Source organism: Macaca fascicularis, chromosome 3 (genome assembly GCF_037993035.2).
Source record: "Macaca fascicularis isolate 582-1 chromosome 3, T2T-MFA8v1.1".
Lineage (NCBI taxonomy): Eukaryota > Metazoa > Chordata > Mammalia > Primates > Cercopithecidae > Macaca > Macaca fascicularis.
In genome coordinates, this window is record NC_088377.1 from 144,103,074 (window position 1) to 144,122,442 (window position 19,369).

A 19,369-nucleotide genomic window follows, 5' to 3' on the forward strand; every position below is an offset into this window, starting at 1 on the left:
GCTTTGCTTACTTTGAAACTAGTGTGTGCATTACTCTATATCAGAAAAGTTATAAAAATGTAAGATGAAAGTAATATTTTTTCCTTATTATTAGGCTAATGCCATTTATATACCGTGTATTTTGAAAAAACTACATAATTTATTAACCAAAAAAAAGTTATCTACTTAAATTTCTCAGGAATGTGTTTCTATTTCTGTGGGTATATTATTTAGTGGTTACTCACATCCTTTATGAAGGGATGTATTTTTAAATGCATACAATAATTTCTCATTCTTTGTGTTCTTAGACTTGTCAACTTTGGATGTGATTACCATCAAGACCGAGAAAAATTATCCAAACACCTGACTCTGTGTGTTTTTACCAACCGTACAGGTAAACTAGGGTTATATTTATCAGTTTATTCAACTGTACTTGAGTTCTAGACAAAATTTACTCATCCTTTAGCTATATGGAGTCTGAATATAGAACAGAGCTACATTTTTATGTTGGTGATCATATGGATTGTCATATATCAAATCATCTTCATTAATTTTAAATATACACTGTCTGTATTGAGGAAGCCACAGTTATTCTTAACAGCAGAATTTTTCTTCTAGTAGTTATTATTTGTATGGTTCTAACAGAGAAGATGGATTTGTATTTAACCAATCTACATTTTCTCACCTGCTTCATCTTTTAACAAATGGCAGACAGCGATAGCTGTGCTTTCTGGGTCAGGCTTACTGATGTGTTTGGTTCTAAACTTGTGTACCTGGCTTTAAGAGCCATGCTGCAGCCTACTGATGTTAACAATCAGAGCTTGACATAAAGTTATTAATGTGAAATATTTTGTTTCTTAATACCAGTTTTTATAGATAGAAAAAAAGCAGAGGGAAAAGAAGAATACCTAAAGATGAGAGAAGATGAATATGATTACATTCAATAAATCTGGTGAAAAACTGCTCATTAACCTTAATAATCATCTAAATCATCAGCTCTGATAACTACATGTAGTAGCCATTTTTAATATCTCAACTTTAATGGACATTTACTACTTGAGTTAAGTAGCATTTGGACTAAAATTGTATTCCTTTGAAGTCAAATTATTGTGGGATATTCACCCATTAGGCCAACATTTATTGAGCACTTACTGTTTGCTAGGTGTTGGGGATATGATAAGTAAAACTGCCCTAATCTTTATTAGCGTAAAGGTTACTATTTGGCGCAGATTTTAGACATTACACAAGTGCACACTTAGTATTTAAATAAAATCATATTATGAATGAGTGTTATAGAAAGTCATGAAAACTTATGATGGAGGTTTAATAGAAGATACTAGTATCTTCAGCCATGTTCTAGTTCAGCCAGTCCATCTTTGTTTCTGCCTCCTTCCAAGTTATTCCATCTCATTCCATTCTTAGTCCTGAAAATTGCCCCCTTTACCACTTCATTCCTGCATAATCCATTCCCCCTTTTCCTGTCCACCTCAGGTATCCCTCAGCTGTACTCATCCCTTCATACACCAGTCCTAGAGAGCTCAAGGAGGTGGTATTTCAGTGGAGACTTGAAGGTTATGTATGAACTAAGACCATGTCACTGAAGTAGAGTGAGTGAGAGAGAGAAAGCTGGAGAGGTAGGCAGGGGCCAGGCCATATGGGACCTTGTGGATCATGGGAGGATTTTAGGCTTTATCCTAAGAATGATGAGAAGTCATTGAAGGGTATGTTTTGTTACTATACAATTTATTTTGAGAATGCACAAGCTCACTGTAAAGTTCAAAAATATAATGAACATCCATGTACCTTTTACTTATACAATCATATTTATAGTATTTGCTTTATCATTCTCACTATATATAGGTATCGTTTTATTTTTTTGACCAAGTCCATTCAAAAGGAGGTTGCAGACATCGTAACACCTAACCACTAGATAATTTAGCACACACCTCCTTTGATTAAGGACACTTCTACATAATCTCTGTTCCCTTATTTCACATTATAATGTGAAATAAATTATCACATTAGTCAATAAACTTTATTTTCTATTCAAATTTTTATAATTTCTTCAAAAATGTCATGTGCATATATATGTGTGTATATATAAATAAATATGTATGTATATAACTTTTAAAGTCAGGATTCCATCAAGATTCATGCATTACATTTGGCTGTTTAAATCTTCATAGTCTGTTAATGTACAACAATTCTTACATCGTACTCCCTGCCTTTCTTTTCATTGACATATTGAAGAGTCCAGCCCATTTGTCTTGTGGAATGATCCACATTCTGGATTTATCCAATTGTTTACTTACATAGGCATTTAACTTTTTCCTCTATACATTTCCTGTAAATTGGAAGCTCCGCACAACTGAGTAAAGGCACAGTTAGACATAAGTTAAGCATTTTTAGTGAGAATACTTCATAGGTGATGTTGTGAACTTCGCTTTTATCAGATCAGGAGGCCTATAATGTCAAGATGTCCTACTGTTAGTGATGCTAAGTCTGGTCATTTGGTTAAGTGGTAACCACTGTATGTCTCCCTTATGAAGGCACATTTTAACCTCTGAATTAGTAATTTGTAGGAGGGTACTTTGTCACCATGTGACTATTCTATTCTCAGCCTTTCACCTGTCAGTTTTAGGATTCACTGATACTCCTTCACCAAAGCATCTGTGCAGGCAATGACATGATTAGATACATATTTTCAAAAGATCACTGTGGCTGCTGTATGGAGGATGGATTGGGTCGGGTACGGTGGCTTATGCCTGTAATCCCAGCACTTTGGGAGGCCAAGGCAGGTGGATCACCTGAGGTCAGGAGTTTGAGAGCAGCCTGGCCAACATGGCGAAACCCCATCTCTAGTAAAACAAAAAATTAGCTGGGTGTGGTGGTTCATGCCTGTAGTCCCAGCTACTCAGAGGCTGAGGCAGGAGAATCACTTGAACCCAAGAGGCAGAGGTTGCAATAAGCTGAGGTCATACCACTGGACTCCAGCATGGGCAATAGAGTGAGACTCCGTCAAAAAAAAAAAAAAAAAAAAATGACAAAAGATGGAGGATGGGTTGGAGGAGGCAAGAGAAAAAGTGGGAAGATAAGCAGTTAAGTCTAGTCCTACATTTGAAATAAGGATGAACTAGGATGGGCAGTACAGGTGAAAAGAACTAGATGGGATTGGGATGCATTTTAGAGATGAAATTAAGATAATTTGCTATAAATTACACGGAAGAGGAATGGTTCTCAGGTTTCTGGCATCGGTAAATGAGTGAACAGTAGTGTAGTTTACTGAGGTATAGGGGTTTTGATGGAGCTTAGGAAGATTGTGAGTTTTGTTTTGGACATGTTGACTAAAAGATCTGGAGCTTAGAAGAGGGGTCAGGACTGGCAATGAATAAATGTGGAAACTGTTAGAATATAGCTGGCATTTGAAGCCATGGGGGGAGTATTTGGTCAGGAGGGAAGACACTTATGAATAAGATCTGGGAACATAAATATATAAAGGTTAGGTGGAACATCCAAAGGAAAAGGAAAAAAGAATGGAGAGAGAGAAAGCAAAAACCAAAACAAGTGTGGTATTGTAGTAGCTGAAGGCACAGGGTAGTTTCACAAAGAAATGACTGAATAAGTAGTGAGAGGTGGAGTCCACTGTGTCTAGTAGCATGAAGATTACTGTGAGCTGTTTGTGTTGTGGAATTGAGGTGAAATCTTGACTATGCTGGGTTAAGTGGCATATGAGAATTGAAAAAAGTCATAGCAGTATGTGTAGACATGAGAGAGGCAGCAGCTGGACAGGGAAATAGGATTTAGGGAATATTTTAAGACAGTAGAGACTCTAGGATGTTTGAATGCTTACAGCATATATTGAGTGGAGAGGAAACAGGACAATACATAGCAGAGAGGAATAACTGGTACAATGAATTTGCTTAGAAGGTGGAATGGGATCCAGAGCTCACATGGAGGGATCAGGGTGGGTTCTTCCCTGGTACTTTGCTTTATTTATTTATGAATGAAGCGGAGTCTTGTTCTGCTCTGTTGCCCAGGCTGGAGTGCAATGGAGCAATCTCGGCTCACTGCAACCTCCGCCTCCTGGGTTCAAGTGATTCTCTTGCCTCAGCCTTCTGAGTAGCTGGAATTACAGGCACACACCACCATGACGGGCTAATTTTTTTTATTTTTTTAGTGGAGACAGGGTTTTGCCATGTTGGCCACGCTGGTCTCGAACTCCTGACCTCAGATGATCCGCCCACCGCAGCCTCCCAAAGTGCTGGGATTACAGGCATGAGCCACCACGCCCGGCCCCTGGTACTTTACTTTAAATCTGTTGGTTATGAACGATCATTTTAGGCTTTACTCCTGTGTGGCTTTTTATTCCTTTTTATATTTCCACAGGCATTTCTCATGACCATTACCAGCTGTAAGTTATAAATGGGGCTAATTATGACGTATTTAATAAAATGTTAGGTTTATCTGACATAAAATGTGGAAGAGTCTGTTTTTTCCCCTTCTCAGCAGTGTGTGGAAGGGTAGAAAACAAACTTCACTCTTCACAATCAGCTTTGAAAAAATAAAAAAAAAAAAGCCTGTTTCAAATGAGATGCTTCCAGATTTAAGATGAAACAAGCCAGAGAAGCAACCTTTTGTTTTTTGACTAATAAATTGTTCATGTGTTTCCCATATTACTCTTCAAAAGTGGTTTTTTTTTTGTTTTTTTGGTTTTTTTTTTAAACCTTTGTTGTTAAACAAAATCTATTCCAGCAAAATAGTATTGGAGAAGGAAGCAAAGAGTCTAAGCTATATGTGACTCCCTCTATAGTAGAAAGCTGAATTCTCCAGTGCCATGGAGGCCAGAAACTGTGGTTCAGGAGAGGAATGCTGATAAACTTAGGCCCTTATACAAACTTATTTCAACTATTTACATTAATGATGATGATATAATAATATTTGACATTTTGCTGTCACATTTTGGTCATCAGAAGCTATTTTGTCCTTTCAGCATTACTTTTTATATTCTTGAAAACATTTGTCCTGAATTTCCCAGCACTAAGAAATAAAGACGGCTGTCTTCCAAGGAACTAGAGGTTACGATCTGGGTGATGGGCGTGCCCATGAGATTGGTGGTGGGCAAAAGTGCTGCTGCCACTGCTGCTGTCAGGCCACTTGTGTATTATTTAACATGAGTTTATATAGATTTTTCAAATAAAAAGGATAAATCAGACTTTCTAAGCATTGAAAGCATATCTTACTATTTCCCTGTCTAATAGTCAGCTCTGAAGCTGTAGTGCTCTTGTGTGTTCTAAGTCAGTGGCTATAATTCTTTCTCGTGCACCACGTATTGGGAGGGTAGTGAGTAGGGAAGTGTGTAAATTCTCCTTCCTATTCATATAACTGCAAGAGTTGCTCTTCACAAGTTCCCATATTAGGCCTATGTTTTAGCATTTTATAGAGCCTTTTAATAATTGCTCCAATGAGATAATTTCCCTTGGAAAACTTTGTCCATGATAGTTTTCATTGTCCAAATGATTTCCCCAAGGCTAGCCAACGTTGAGATGTTATCTTCATCATTGATGAATTTCATTAAAAATCTTTGGATACACCCTTAAGAGCATGCTTTATTTTTTTCAAACTGTGACTTCCTCCAGCTTGTAAATAGCAGCAAGACTGTTATGGAATAATAATACCAGCTAACCTTTATAGCCAGATATAACTTCTTTGCAACTAATAATCTAACAATAACAATCTCTTTATACACAATATCTTATTTAATTATCTCACAAGAACCCTATGAAATAAGTTCTATATTTTCTTTATTTACAGATGAGGAAACTGAGGCTTAGATAATTTAATTAACTTGCCTGAGGCAATAGACTTAGTAAACCAAAAGCAGGATTCACATCCAAATCTGCTGATTTCAAAAGTGGTTCTCAACCTGGGTTCACGTTAGAATCATTTAGTGAGCTTTAAAAAATACAAATACCTGAGTCTCACACCCCCAGAGATTCTGACTTAATTCTTCTGAGGTGGAACCTGGGCATCTGTGATCCCGAGTAAGTTTAATGTGCTGTCAGGGTTAAGAACCAGTGCTCTAGAGCTGTGTTGTCCAGTATGGCAGCCACTAGCCACATACGGCTATTTAAATTTACATTAATTAAAATTAAAGAAAAAAATCCTGGACTGACTAGAAGCAGCTAATGTGAGCCACTGTCACAAGGAAGAACAAAAGGGGGGAGTAAATGCAGGACCTTCAACTGAATCATCCAGATGTTCACATTGGGACTAATCAAGGAAACAGCTTGACCCATGGAGAATGGCGAAAAGCAAGGCAGGATGACAGCCCACCTAGGAGTGACACAGGGCCAGGGGAACCTCTGCCACTCAGGGAAGTGGTGAGTAAATGTACAACTCCAGGAACCCATGCTAGACTAAGAAGACAAGAGAGAAGATCCAAATAAACACAATTAGAAATGACGAATAGGATGTTACCACTGACCCCTCAGAAATAAAAATAATCAGAAACTACTAAGAATACCTCTATACACACAAACTAGAAAACCTAGAAGAGACAGATAAATTCCTGGACACATACAGCCTCCCAAGTCTGAACCAGGAAGAAATTGATTCCCTGAACAGACCAGTAGTAAGCTCCCAAATTGAATCAGTAATACATAGCCTACCAACCGAAAAAAGCTCAGGACCTGATGGATTCACAACTGAATTCTACCAGATGTACAAAGAAAAGCTGGTACCATTCCTACTGAAACCCTTTCAAAAAATTGAGGAAGATGGACTCTTCCCCAGTTCATTCTATGAGGCCAGCATCATCCTGATACCAAAAACCTGTCAGAGACATAAGAACAAAAAAAAACTTCAGGCCAATATCCTTGATGAGTGCTGATGCAAAAATCAACAAAATACATGGAAACTGAATCCAATAACATGTCAAAAAGTTAATCTACCACAATCAAGTAGATTTCATCCCTGGGAGGCAAGGTTGGTTCAACATATACAATTCAATAAATGTGATTCATCACATAAACAGAATTAAAGACAAAAACCACATGTTTGTCTCAATAGATGCAGAAAAGGCTTTTGATAAAACACAATACCCCTTCATGTTAAAAACTCTCAGTAAACTAGGTATTGAAGGAAAACCTCAAAATAATAGCCATCTACGACAAACCCATAGCCAGCATCATACTGAATGGGCCAAAACTGGTAGCATTTCCCTTGAAAACTGGCACAAGACAAGGATGCCCCCTCTCACCACTCCTATCCAACATAGTATTGGGAGTCCTAGCCAGAGCAATCAGGCAAGTGAGCATCCTAAATAGGAAGAGAGGAAGTCAGGCTATCCCTGTTTGCAGATGGCATGATGCTACAGAAAACCCCATAGTCTCAGCCCAAAAGCTCCTTCAACTGATGAACAACGTCAACAAACTTTCAGGATACAAAATCAGTGTACAGAAATCTGTAGCATTTCTTTACACCAACAAGAGTGAAGTCAAGAGCCAAATCAGAAAGGCAATCCCATTCACAATTGCCACAGAAAGAATAAAATACCTAGGAATACAGCTAACCGGCGAGGGGAAGTTAAAGCGGTCTACAATGAGAATTACAAAATACTGCTCAAAGAAATCAGAAGTTACAAATGGAAAAACATGCTCATGGATAGGAAGAATCAATATCATTAAAATGGCCATACTGCCCAAAGCAATGTACAGATTCAATGCTATTCCTATCAAACTACCAACAACATTCTCCACAGAACTAGAAAAAACTATCTTAAGATTCATATGGAACCAAAAAAGCCTGAATAGCCAAGGCACACTTAAGCAAAAAGAACAAAGCTGGAGGTATCACATTACCCAACTGCAAACTATACTACAGGGCTACAGTAACCAAAACACTTTGGTACTGGTACCAAAACAGGCATATAGACCAATAGAACAGAATAGCGAAACCAGAAATAAGGCTGCACACCTATGACTACCTGATCTTCAACAAAGCTGACAAAAGCAATGGGGAAAAGACTCCCTACTCAATAAATGGTGGTGGGATAACTGGCTAGCCATATATAGAAAATTGAAACTGGAACCCTTCCTTACAACATATACAAATATCAAATCAAGATCGATTAAAGACTTAAATGTAAAATCCCAAGTTCATAAAAATCCTGAAAGAAAACCTACGCAATACCATCCTAGACATAGGAATGGGCAAATATTTCATAACAAAGACATCAAAAGCAATCACAGAAGAAGCAAAAATTGACAAATGGGATCTAATTAAACTTAAGAGCTTCTGCACAGCAAAAGAAACTGATGGAGTAAACCAAACGACCTACAGAATTGGGAGAAAATATTTGCAAACTATGCATCTGACAAAGGCCTAGTATCCAGCATCTACAAGGTACTTAAATTTATAAGACAAAAACAACTCCATCAAAACGTGGGCAAAGGACATGAACAGATACTTTACAAAAGAAGACAGGTGGCCAGCAAGCATATGAAAAAATATTACTGAGGATTAGAGAAATGCAAATACATATTACAATGAGATACCATCTCATACCAGTCGGAATGGCTATTAAAAAGTAAAACAAATAAAAAACAGATGCTGGCAAGGTTGCAGAGAAAAGGGAAGACTTATACACTGTTGATGAGAGTGTGAATTAGTTCTGCCATTGTGGAAAGCAGTATGGCGATTCCTCAAAGGTTAACAGCAGAACTACCATTGGACCCAGCAATCTGACTACTGGGTATATGCCTAGAGGAATAAAAATCATTCTACCATAAAGACATATGTATGCAAATGTTAACTGCAGCGTTTTTCACAATTGCAAAGACATGGAATCAACCTAAATGCCCATCAATGACAGATTGGATAAAGAATATGTGGTGCATATATACCATGAATTACTGTGCAGCTATAAAAAAGAATGAGATCATGTCTTTTGTGGGAACGTGGATAGAGATGGATGGAGGCTGTTATCCTTAGCAAACTAATGCAGGAACAGTAAAATGAAATACCTCATGTTCTTACTTACAGGTAGGAGCTAAATGATGAGAACTCATGAACACGGGAACAACAGACACTGGCGTCATCTTGAAGGTGGAGGGTGGGAGGAGGGAGTGGAGCAGAAAAAATAACTATTGAGTGCCAGGCTTCATAGCTGGGTGATGAAATTATCTGTAAAAATAAACCCCTATGATAGGAGTTTATCTATATAACAAACCTTCACATGTACCCCTGAATCTAAAATAGAATTTAAAAAAAAATCCTGAAATCCCAGCTCTTTGGGAGGCCAAAGTAGGAAGATCACATGAGCCTGGGAGTTCAAGACCACCCTGGACAACCTAGACTCCATCTCTTAAAAAAAAATTAGCCAGGCATGGTGACACACGCCTGTAGTCCCAGCTATTTGGAAGGCTGAGGTGGAAGGATTGCTTGAGCCCGGGAGGTCAGTGCTGCAGTGAGCCATGTTTGTGTCACTGCACTCTAGCCCGGGCAACAGAGTGAGACTTCGTCTCAAATAAATAGTGCATCAGTTGTACTATCCACATTTTGAGTGTTCAATGACTACATGTGGCTAGTTGCCACCATATTGGACTATACGGGTATATAACGTTTCCATTGTCAAAGAAAGTTCTGTTGGATAGCTTCACAGAGCCTGAGTACATACCATTTCACCTTGCTGTGTCTGTTTTTCCCTTTGGGATTGGGTGGGGCAAGTAAGCATGGCCTAACAATTTGGAAATATTTGCTTGTAAGTTCTGGATATGGTTCTTAGAATATATAATTAGGTACATTTATTCTACATCTCACTTTTTTTTCCAAATGAGAAAAAACAACTTTCATTCTCTAAAGGATGGAGTGCAGATAATTTCTTAGAGTGGAGGTTATGATCTATGTTGTCAGTTCATTTCCCAGGATAGAATCCTAAAAGAACTACTAGGTGAATGCAAGGTATGAATATATTTAATCCTCTGTGAAACAATTTTTCTGAGATATTGTATTAGTTCACTCATTCACTACTATTTGAGAATTGTGTAAGAAGCACATACTCCCTTGACAGTATTCATTATCATTTAAAAAACTACTTCTGCTTCTCCGAGAGAACACCAAATGGTGGATGACGCCGGTGCAGCGGGGGGGCGGGGCCCGGAGGCCCTGGTGGCCCTGGGGTGGGGAACCGCGGTGGCTTCTGCGGAGGTTTCGGCAGTGGCATCCGGGGCCGGGGTCGTGGCCGTGGACGGGGCCGGGGCCGAGGCCGCGGAGCTCGCGGAGGCAAGGCCAAGGATAAGGAGTGGATGCTCGTCACCAAGCTGGGCCGCTTGGTCAAGGACATGAAGATCAAGTCCCTGCAGGAGATCTACCTCTTCTCCCTGCCCATTAAGGAATCTGAGATCATTGACTTTTTCTTGGGGGCCTCTCTCAAAGACGAGGTTCTGAAGATTATGCCGGTGCAGAAGCAGACCTGTGCTGGCCAGCGCACCAGGTTCAAGGCGTTTGTTGCTATGGGGGACTACAATGGCCACGTCGGCCTGGGTGTTACGTGCTCCAAGGAGGTGGCCACTGCCATCCGTGGGGCCATCATCCTGGCCAAACTCTCCATTGTCCCGGTGCGCAGAGGCCACTGGGGGAACAAGATCAGCAAGCCCCACACCGTCCTGTGCAAGGTGACAGGCCGCTGGGCTCTGTGCTGGTGCCCCTCATCCCTGCACCCAGGGGCACTGGCATCGTCTCAGCGCCTGTGCCCAAGAAGCTGCTCATGATGGCTGGTATTGATGACTGCTACACCTCAGCCCGGGGCTGCACTGCCACCCTGGGCAACTTCGCCAAGGCCACCTTTGATGCCATCTCTAAGACCTACAGCTACCTGACCCCTGACCTCTGGAAGCAGACTGTGTTTACCAAGTCTCCCTATCAGGAATTCACTGACCACCTTGTCAAGACCCACACCACAGTCTCTGTGCCGCGGACCCAGGCTCCAGCTGTGGCTACAACATACGGTTTTTATACAAGAAAAATAAAGTGAATTAAGCCTGTTACTAAAAAAAAACAACAACAAAAAAACTACTTCTAAAGGAAAATTATGGTGCCTTGTTTTAATTTTTATTTATTACTAGAGAGTCTATAGTCTGTCTTTTTAAAAGCAATTTCATGTTCCTTGTGATTATAGTATATAAAACAATGGATAAACCAGTAGTTTTTTGCTGATAATGTTTACTGTATGAAAGCAGTCCAAGTGGTATATGAGACTTTTGTAACTCTCATAATTATTATTTTGTTTATACTTTAGTGATAGATTACTTTTATTCTCAGTGAGTTGGCTGTAATTGTAAAGAAAAGTTGTTATTGTGTGCTCAGTAAGGTAACGGTCATTTTACATCTAATAGAATTGTTACCATGTTATCTGATGAAGTAATTATTTTTTGCTATTTTGTGTTTAAGATAATTGCAATAAAATGTACTACTGACAATACTTTGCAGTGTTAAATGTCATTAAAAAGTCACAATTGACAAATATTATAACAGAATGCTTATAAACGTCCTTAAATAGCCCTCTTAGAGGAAATTGACTTTTTTTCTACCATGATTCTTTGATAAAGAAACTAATGGAGTAAAGTAGAGGAAATACTGAAATCCACTGAAGTAGAGTAGCGATTGAGTTCACACAGCTAGTTAACATTAGCTCTGGGGCTAGAACTCAGGTTTCCTGACTCCTTTTCGAGTTACTTTCTACCTGTCAATCTCCTATTTCAGTTAATCAAATAAATACATTAGAATAGACATATGTGTTTAAGCATATTGTCCTCATTTGTATGTCGGTCACTGATGGACATTAGTCCATACAGCAGCAGCTGCTAGAGATAATGTACAGTTTCACACATTGAGAGAGGTGGGGAAAGCTGAGGGTGTTCTGGAGTGATGGGGTAAGTGAAGGGGGTCAAGACTTACCTGGAAAGGCCGTTCTATACTAAGAGCTCTCCTTTGGCCTTGGGCCAATGCCTTCAGTGACTCAATTATGGATGGATATGGACTCATATGCCACATTTGTTTTTACTGACCCATAAGATAGATCACACTTTTCAATCAAGATAAACGAGAGACTGGAAACTTTCTGTGAAATGAACACAGTTTTTGATAAACTGGTGTTCATAGCTGTTAGTAATAATTAGAAGGTGACAAACTAGATAAGGAAGGACAATGCATGCATATTAGGAGAATCTCATGAGGCTTTGGAAACTGTCTAGAACCCCATGATTTCATATGCAGGAGTATATCTGTGTTCATTTTCCTATCCTTCAATAGCCTGCCACAATACATTGCTTATAGTGTGCGCTAAAAAATTACTGCTTTGAAATTTCTTAGCAACTTGTTAATAGACCACTTCTAGGACTTGGGAATAATCTGTGAGGTAAGATGAGGCAGGACATCTAAAGGAATAGAAGTAAGTTTAAGTGGTTTAGGAAACTTTATGACATAGATTAAACTCTACTATACTTTCTTCTAGGAAGTTTGTGTGTATGTTACAGCCCGAAGTGTGCCTCTTGGGAACAAATCACATATTCAGTGTTTTACATTCATAAAGGTACTTTTCATGTCTTCTTTGTTACTTTTACATGATAACTTTTTCCAAATAGTAGCAAATTAGATAGCTCTTAACAGTGTTATTAGTAATTTTTTGGAGACAGGGTCTCCCTTTGTCACATGCGGTGGCATGAATACTGCTCACTGCAGCTTCAACCTCATGGTCTCAGGTGATCCTTCCTCCTCAGCCCACCAAGTAGCTGGGACTACAGGCGTGTTCCATCATGCCTAGCTAATTTGTGTATTTTTTTAGAGATGGGGTTTCACCATGTTGCCCAGGGTAGTCTTGAACTTCTGAGCTCAAGCGATCCACCCGCCTCAGCTTCCCAAAGTGTGGGAATTATAGGTGTGAGCTACCATGCCCGGCTGAGATTACCATTGAATCAATTTTTATTAGTTCATTCTATATCTGTATACTTACAGGATATATATTTCCTGAAGAAAGTTGCCAATGGTGAATATCAAGTTAGCTAGTTATTTTTATATATTGTATATTTTTATCCTGGCCTATATATTTTTCTAAGCTTGTGGACCAATCCTGAGGGAGGTATTTACCCAAAGTGTGTTTATTTGCTTTTTAGTTATTGCTAATTGGAAAGTATCTGTAGATTTAACTTACAGAGTTACATAGGGTTTTAGTTAAAAGCATCCATGATCTCAGACCTCAACAGGTTTTAGATCTAAGATACATTTATTCCATTGCACACATCTATGGCCCAAGATATTGATAAACAGTCTAGGAAGCAGCAGTCAAATGCCTGTTTTCTCCTGGTTCTGTAGTTGATCACAGTGTGCCCTGTAATAGTTTTTAGTTTGAACTAAGGAGTAATTGTTTTGCTTGTTTAGTTCCTTAAAATGAGTATTTGTGCAGTATATAGTATGGGTGTATTTAAAGTTTTTTAAAGATGAAAATTTTTCCAATATTTAAAAAAATTATGCCAAGCCACACCAGAGCTGCTTATTCTATAGATGGACCTAATATTACCTCCTTAGGTTAGAGATCAAGGTAAAAAAGTTTAAGAACTTAATGGAAAAACTAAAGTAACTTCAGAACTAGACATATATACTATTCATACTTAAGTCGTATAAGTTTGAGATTTTTGTGGAAAATTTTCATGCATTTTTCTAATCGTTAATCTATTGATCAAAGCCAGTAAATAAAACTTTTCTGAAGATTAAGAGTTAGAAAGTAGAGAGGAAAGGCCAATATACTGAGGTTGTTAGCTCAACTAATTCCCTTCCTACCTAAAAGTGGGATTTGTAAGTGATTTGGAGAAGTCTCAGAGGGTCTTAATGACTGCATGTGTGTGGCAGTGAGCCTTGAGGAATGAGGGCCAATGAGCCATGTGGTCATCTCTATCTCTTGGATCTTTAAGTAAATTTCCTTCAGATCCTCCCCTCCCTGAACAATCCACCTGTCATGGTCTAAGATTATAATAAGCCTAGAACAACTACTGGAGTGTGACTGCCCTCAGATTATCCGCCTTCAGTGCTGGGTTTTGGAGAATGAGGAGAACCATGAAATCTAGAAGTCTGAAGATGCCCACTTACCAGTTTCAGGTCACTGAAAATTTAGTGTGTTACATAGTCACTGCCTTGGGTGGAGTTCCAGTTCTTTGTTTAACATTCTCTGGCTTCTTGTTCTCTCTTTGCAGGACACAGCAAGACCTTCACTACTTCTCTTGAGAATGTTGGCTCACACGTGACAAAGGGCATTACTTTTCTCAACCTTGGTGAGTGATGGAGAGATCACACTCCCTGCTCTGAACACTTCTTCCTGGGCATGATATACCTCAGCCTTCTATACTATCCCATTTCTCATGCCTCTTTGAGACTTGGATTGTGATGACAGTCAATGACCCACTTGAAGTCTGACAAGAGAAGATTTTCTCTGGAACACACCCCTCCCTCTCAACTCCTTAGCCTTTGGCTTGAAAGGGTTGGGGGATGTATCTTCCCTTTTTAGAGAACCTAGGCTGTGAGCTTTCTTATGTTTTTTGGTAGCAGCCTAAAAAGCCATTTGTTAGCATAAAAATGATGACTTGTATGAGATATTCCCAAATAGCCCATGAGAAATAATGCATCATATTATCCCTTGATTATAGAGAGGACAGGGGCCCCTGGGAAATTGTCTATTTCCTGTTGCTAATCTTGAAAAGCTTCCAAGTCCCATTAATGATTTATGGATCAGCTTGAGTTGTTTTCACTGAGTAAATATGGTGAAGGCAACCTGAGTATAATGAAGAAAATAAAGCAAGGGTTTGTTGTACCTCCCGCCTGAAAGCTGCTTTTCCATGCCAGTTAGGATGTGGGGCACAAAGTTTAGCACAAGACTAAGTAATGCTTTACTTGCTTGCATATGGAACATGGCATATGGAACATTTCCTTTAAAAAAGGAGCTTCAGGTTTAGAGCATGTAATTCTTTGATATCTTTTTCCATCCCTATTCCACAGTCCGTCTACTGTCATGACGCATGTTTGGGAGAGTGCAATGTGAGGAAACTGAGCAAAGTGATTTTTATTTTGAATGCTACTATTGATGAGGTTGGATACTTACGCTGAGTGGGCCAGTGTGGGCAAATTTTAAACATGATCTCTGAATTTGTGGGAAATTGCCTTAGGGAAGCCTGGTTCTACTGCTTCCTGTGATGAGAGAGATAAATATTATAGAAGGTTTCCTGGGTCTGGGACTTGATTCTTATCAGCAATGCTTTATCAGCATCCCATCTCAAGAGTGATGTGGGAAACTTTCCACTAAGAAAACAGCACTTTGGGAGGGCAAAGGTATCTTTCCTTTTTTCACCCCTGGGAATGACTTGCAAAGGGCAGGCAAGATTTAATCTGTGGTCTTCAGCATGTGGAGAGGCCAGAAATACAAGCTTGTAAAAATAGGCTATTTTTCACATGTTGTCTTTCCTTCTTAAGCACGTTTTATAGGCACAAAATCATAACCCAGTTTAAAACTGCTCTACAGGTAATTTTTATGACAACAATATTGTTTTTTTTGAGTAATATATTTTTGGCTACTAACTACATGCAATTTCCCTGGACTGTCACCCTATTAAAATGGGCTAATATTGATGAAAATATTAAAGAATAACTTTTTGAAATTTTCCATGAACCCCAAACACTTCTATATAAGAAAGATATATTTATAAGTAAGGAGCTACTATTTATTTAATGAGTACTATATGTTAAGTATTTTAGTTGTTATCTTGTTCCCTACAGCAATTCTGATTGGTGATATTATCCCTATTTTACAGATAACGAAACTGAGGCTCAGAAGGAGTGAGCTCTGTGCTCAGGCTTACTTCAGTGTCTTTTATCAGGGACCCTAGATTATTCTTAGTTTTTTTTTTTTTTTTGAGATGGAGTCTTGTTCTGTTGCCCAGGGTGGGGTGCAGTGGCACGATTTCGGCTCACTGCAACCTCTGCCTCCCGGGTTCAAGCAATTCTCTGCCTCAGCTTCCCAAGTAGCTGGGATTACAGGTGTGCGCCACCATGCCTGGCTAATTATTTTGTATTTTTAGTAGAGACAGGGTTTCACCATCTTGGCCAGGCTGGTCTTGAACTCCTGACCTCGTGATCCACCAGCCTCGGTCTCCCAAAGTGCTGGGATTACAGGTGTGAGCCAGTGCGCTTGGCCTATTAATAGTTTCTTTAAACATTTTGTTATTTTGTTTTCTTAGCATTTTATTTCAACTAAAACTTTATCAAGTATTTTGTTTAGAGGTGTTGTTTTAGTATTTTTCTCTAATGCAATCCAGAATAAACTGAGAGAAAATGAAGTGAAATGATCCCATCAGTCACCCACATGGTATGCAACATAACTGCCCAAACTAGAAAAGATAATTAGTGTTGTCAGTGTTACAATCCTAGAGTACTTAATTTAAACATATTTATTCATAGAATTTGATTTTTATCTTATAGCATTTTTGATATATTTTTAAAAATGTAAAACTTTAGTCTAAATGTTTTCAAACATTAAAGTTTTAACTAAATATAGGTGATTAAATTATTTTCTTGAAATTATAAGAATTAAAGTGTCCATTTTACATGTGGCGTATGAGTGTACATATAGCTTCTGCTTATGTGTGGTACCTTTTCTTCTCCATATAAGATCTTTATTAGAAAAGTCAGCAAATAAAATATAATAAATTGATACAGAGTTCTTTCATCAAATCTTCCTAGCAAACTTTTTGTTTGTTTGTTTGAGACAGGATCTTGCTGTGTTTCCCAGGCTGGAGTACAGTGGTATGATCTTGGCTCACTTCAACCTCTGGCTTCTGGGCTCAAACTATCCTCCCTCCTCAGCCTCCTGAGTAGCTGGGATTACAGGCACATGCCACCATGCCCAGCTAATTTTTTGTATTTTTCCTAGAGATGGGGTTTTGCCAGGCTATCCAGGCTGGTCTTGAACTCCTGACCTCAAGTGATCCACCTGCCTCAGCCTCCCAAAGTGCTGGGATTACAGGCATGAGCCACCGTGCCCAGCCAATAAAAATAATACCCTACCTTATTTTGTTTTTAACTGACAAATAGTAATTGTATATATTTATGGAGTACAATGTGGTGTTTTGATACCTGTATACATTGTGGAATGATCAAATCGGGCTAGTTAGCATATCCTGTATTCGTTTATTGTTGCTGTAACAAATTTTTTATTTTTTATTTTTTATTTTATTTTATTTTTTTTGAGACGGAGTCTCGCTCTGTCACCCAGGCTGGAGTGCAGTGGCCGGATCTCCGCTCACTGCAAGCTCCACCTCCTGGGTTCGCGCAATTCTCCTGCCTCAGCCTCCTGAGCAGCTGGGACTACAGGCGCCCGCCACCTCGCCCGGCTTATTTTTTTTGTATTTTTAGTAGAGACGGGGTTTCACCGTGTTAGCCAGGATGGTCTCGATCTCCTGACCTCGTGATCCGCCCGTCTCAGCCTCCCAAAGTGCTGGGATTACAGGCTTGAGAGTTTCAGACACCACAGACGTTCTCTTAAAGTTCTGTAAAGTTGGAAGTTCGAAATGAGTCTTGAAGGGGCTAAACCAAAGTGTGGGCAGGACTGGTGCCTTCTGGAGGCTCCAGGGAAGAATTTGTTCCTTGCGTCCTCCCTCCAGCCTCTAGTGCAAGCTTGTCCAACCCTTGGTCCATGGGCTGCACATAACCCAGTATGGCTTGAATGTGGCCCAACACAGATCTGTAAACTTTCTTAAAACATTGTTTTTGAGATTTTAATTTTTAATTTTTTTTAGCTTATCAGTTGTCATTAGTGTATTTTATGTGTGACCCAAGGCAGTTCTTCTCCCCAGTGTGGCCCAGGGAAGTCAAAAGATTGGACACCCCTGACTAGAGGCTAGTATTTCTTGGCTTGTGGCCCCTTCATTCCAACTACTTTTCTCATCGTATGGTCGTCTTCTCTTCTCTAGTCAAATCTCCATCTCATAAGGATTTTTGTGCCTACCTGTGTCTACCTGGATATTCCAGGATAGTCTCCCCATCTCGAGATCCTAGTCACATCTGCAAGGTCTCTTTTACCCTATTCACAGGTTCTGGGGATTAGCACGTGCATATCTTCAGGAGCCATCATTCAGCCTACCACAGATACTACTGACCCTTTTGGTGAGACAATAATTCCCTGCTCATTGAGGGACTGAACATCCATCACTGGAGCCCACTCACCAAATGCCAAATAGGAATCTCCCTCTCCCTGCCTCAGTGATGTGGCAACCCAAATCAGGGTCATATATTTTCAAATGCCACCTCCCCACGGATATAGTGCCATCCTAATTAACTAGTTAAGTGGTACAGCTGGGAGGTAACTAGGTCATTTGATGCCGATACCTTTTCATTATGTCCCACTATATTCTTGTTTGTGTTTTTGCTGGTAAAGTGTTGCCATAATAAGATGATTGCCACCATTTGTGCTAGGCGCTTTAGCATCATTTAATCCACGTTGACTGAAAGGACACTTCTAAGTCAACTGGTTTGAGTTCTATATCCTCTTTCCTTTCCACAGAACGCCTTCTATGCAAATGATTAGCATGTGTTCCTTCACTTCTCAGGAAAAGGAGTCTAGCTGGCTCACTTATAATCTAAATGTTCCATCTATATAAAATTACTACTGTGTGAATTTCTGTTTTTTAAGATCCTAGAAAAAGTATTGGCAAGGGCTACTTCCACCCTTCCATTCTCCAGAAACCTATTTTTTTATACCTTGTCTCCATCTGAGTACAAATGTTCTTGGTACAAAAATATCTAGTGCAGGGATCGAAGGTGTGAATTCTAGTCAGCTTGATATGCAAGGAAATAAATTAGTACTTCACAAAGTGTCAGTGTGTCTGCAGAGATTGTTCTGATGAATATTGATTTAAAGGTTTTCTAAACAAAATGCTCCTGCTGCTGCTGCTGCTGATGATGATCAGTGGACGAACATGGGCAACAAAATTTTAGAGCTTCCCCAAACTGGCAGAAATTATGAAGAAAATTCCCAATATAAGCTATTTCCAGCCTACCAGATTAAGGAATAATTCATGTTGCTTGATATTTTTTATTCTAATTTGCTCTGAGGTCATTTAGATTCACATAAAGCCACAAATCACTTAGAAACAAAACTGCAGGTATAAATTAAGATAACCATGGCTAAATATCTGAAGAAAATTAGCCGAAGATAGAAATAAATGAGGTTTACCTAGTAAGAGAAATGTGGCTGGTCGTGGTAGCTCATGCCTGTAATCCCAGCACTCTGGGAGGCTGAAGCAGGAGGGTTGCTTGAGCCCAGGATCAAGACCAGCCTGGGCAATATGGTGAG

At 39.3% G+C, this 19,369-nt stretch overlaps 1 protein-coding gene and 1 pseudogene across 18 annotated transcripts in view; both read left to right on the forward strand.

Annotated features, from left to right (window-relative positions):
- Positions 1–19,369, forward strand: part of GSAP (gamma-secretase activating protein) — a 104,947-nt gene that overhangs the window by 42,698 nt on the left and 42,880 nt on the right. For 17 of the 18 annotated variants that reach the window (XR_012432746.1, XR_012432747.1, XR_012432749.1 and 14 more), the window contains 3 exons: positions 288–373; positions 12,491–12,568; positions 14,223–14,300. Coding sequence is in view for 14 of the 18 variants with exons in the window: in XM_045387560.2 (XP_045243495.2) it covers positions 288–373; positions 12,491–12,568; positions 14,223–14,300 (242 nt within the window). In the remaining 4 variants the exon portion in view is untranslated. Of the gene's footprint in view, positions 1–287; positions 374–846; positions 932–12,490; positions 12,569–14,222; positions 14,301–19,369 lie in introns of all 18 variants that reach the window. The other variant, XM_074035697.1, reaches the window with a different exon arrangement.
- Positions 10,073–11,021, forward strand: LOC102115588 (small ribosomal subunit protein uS5 pseudogene; annotated as a pseudogene).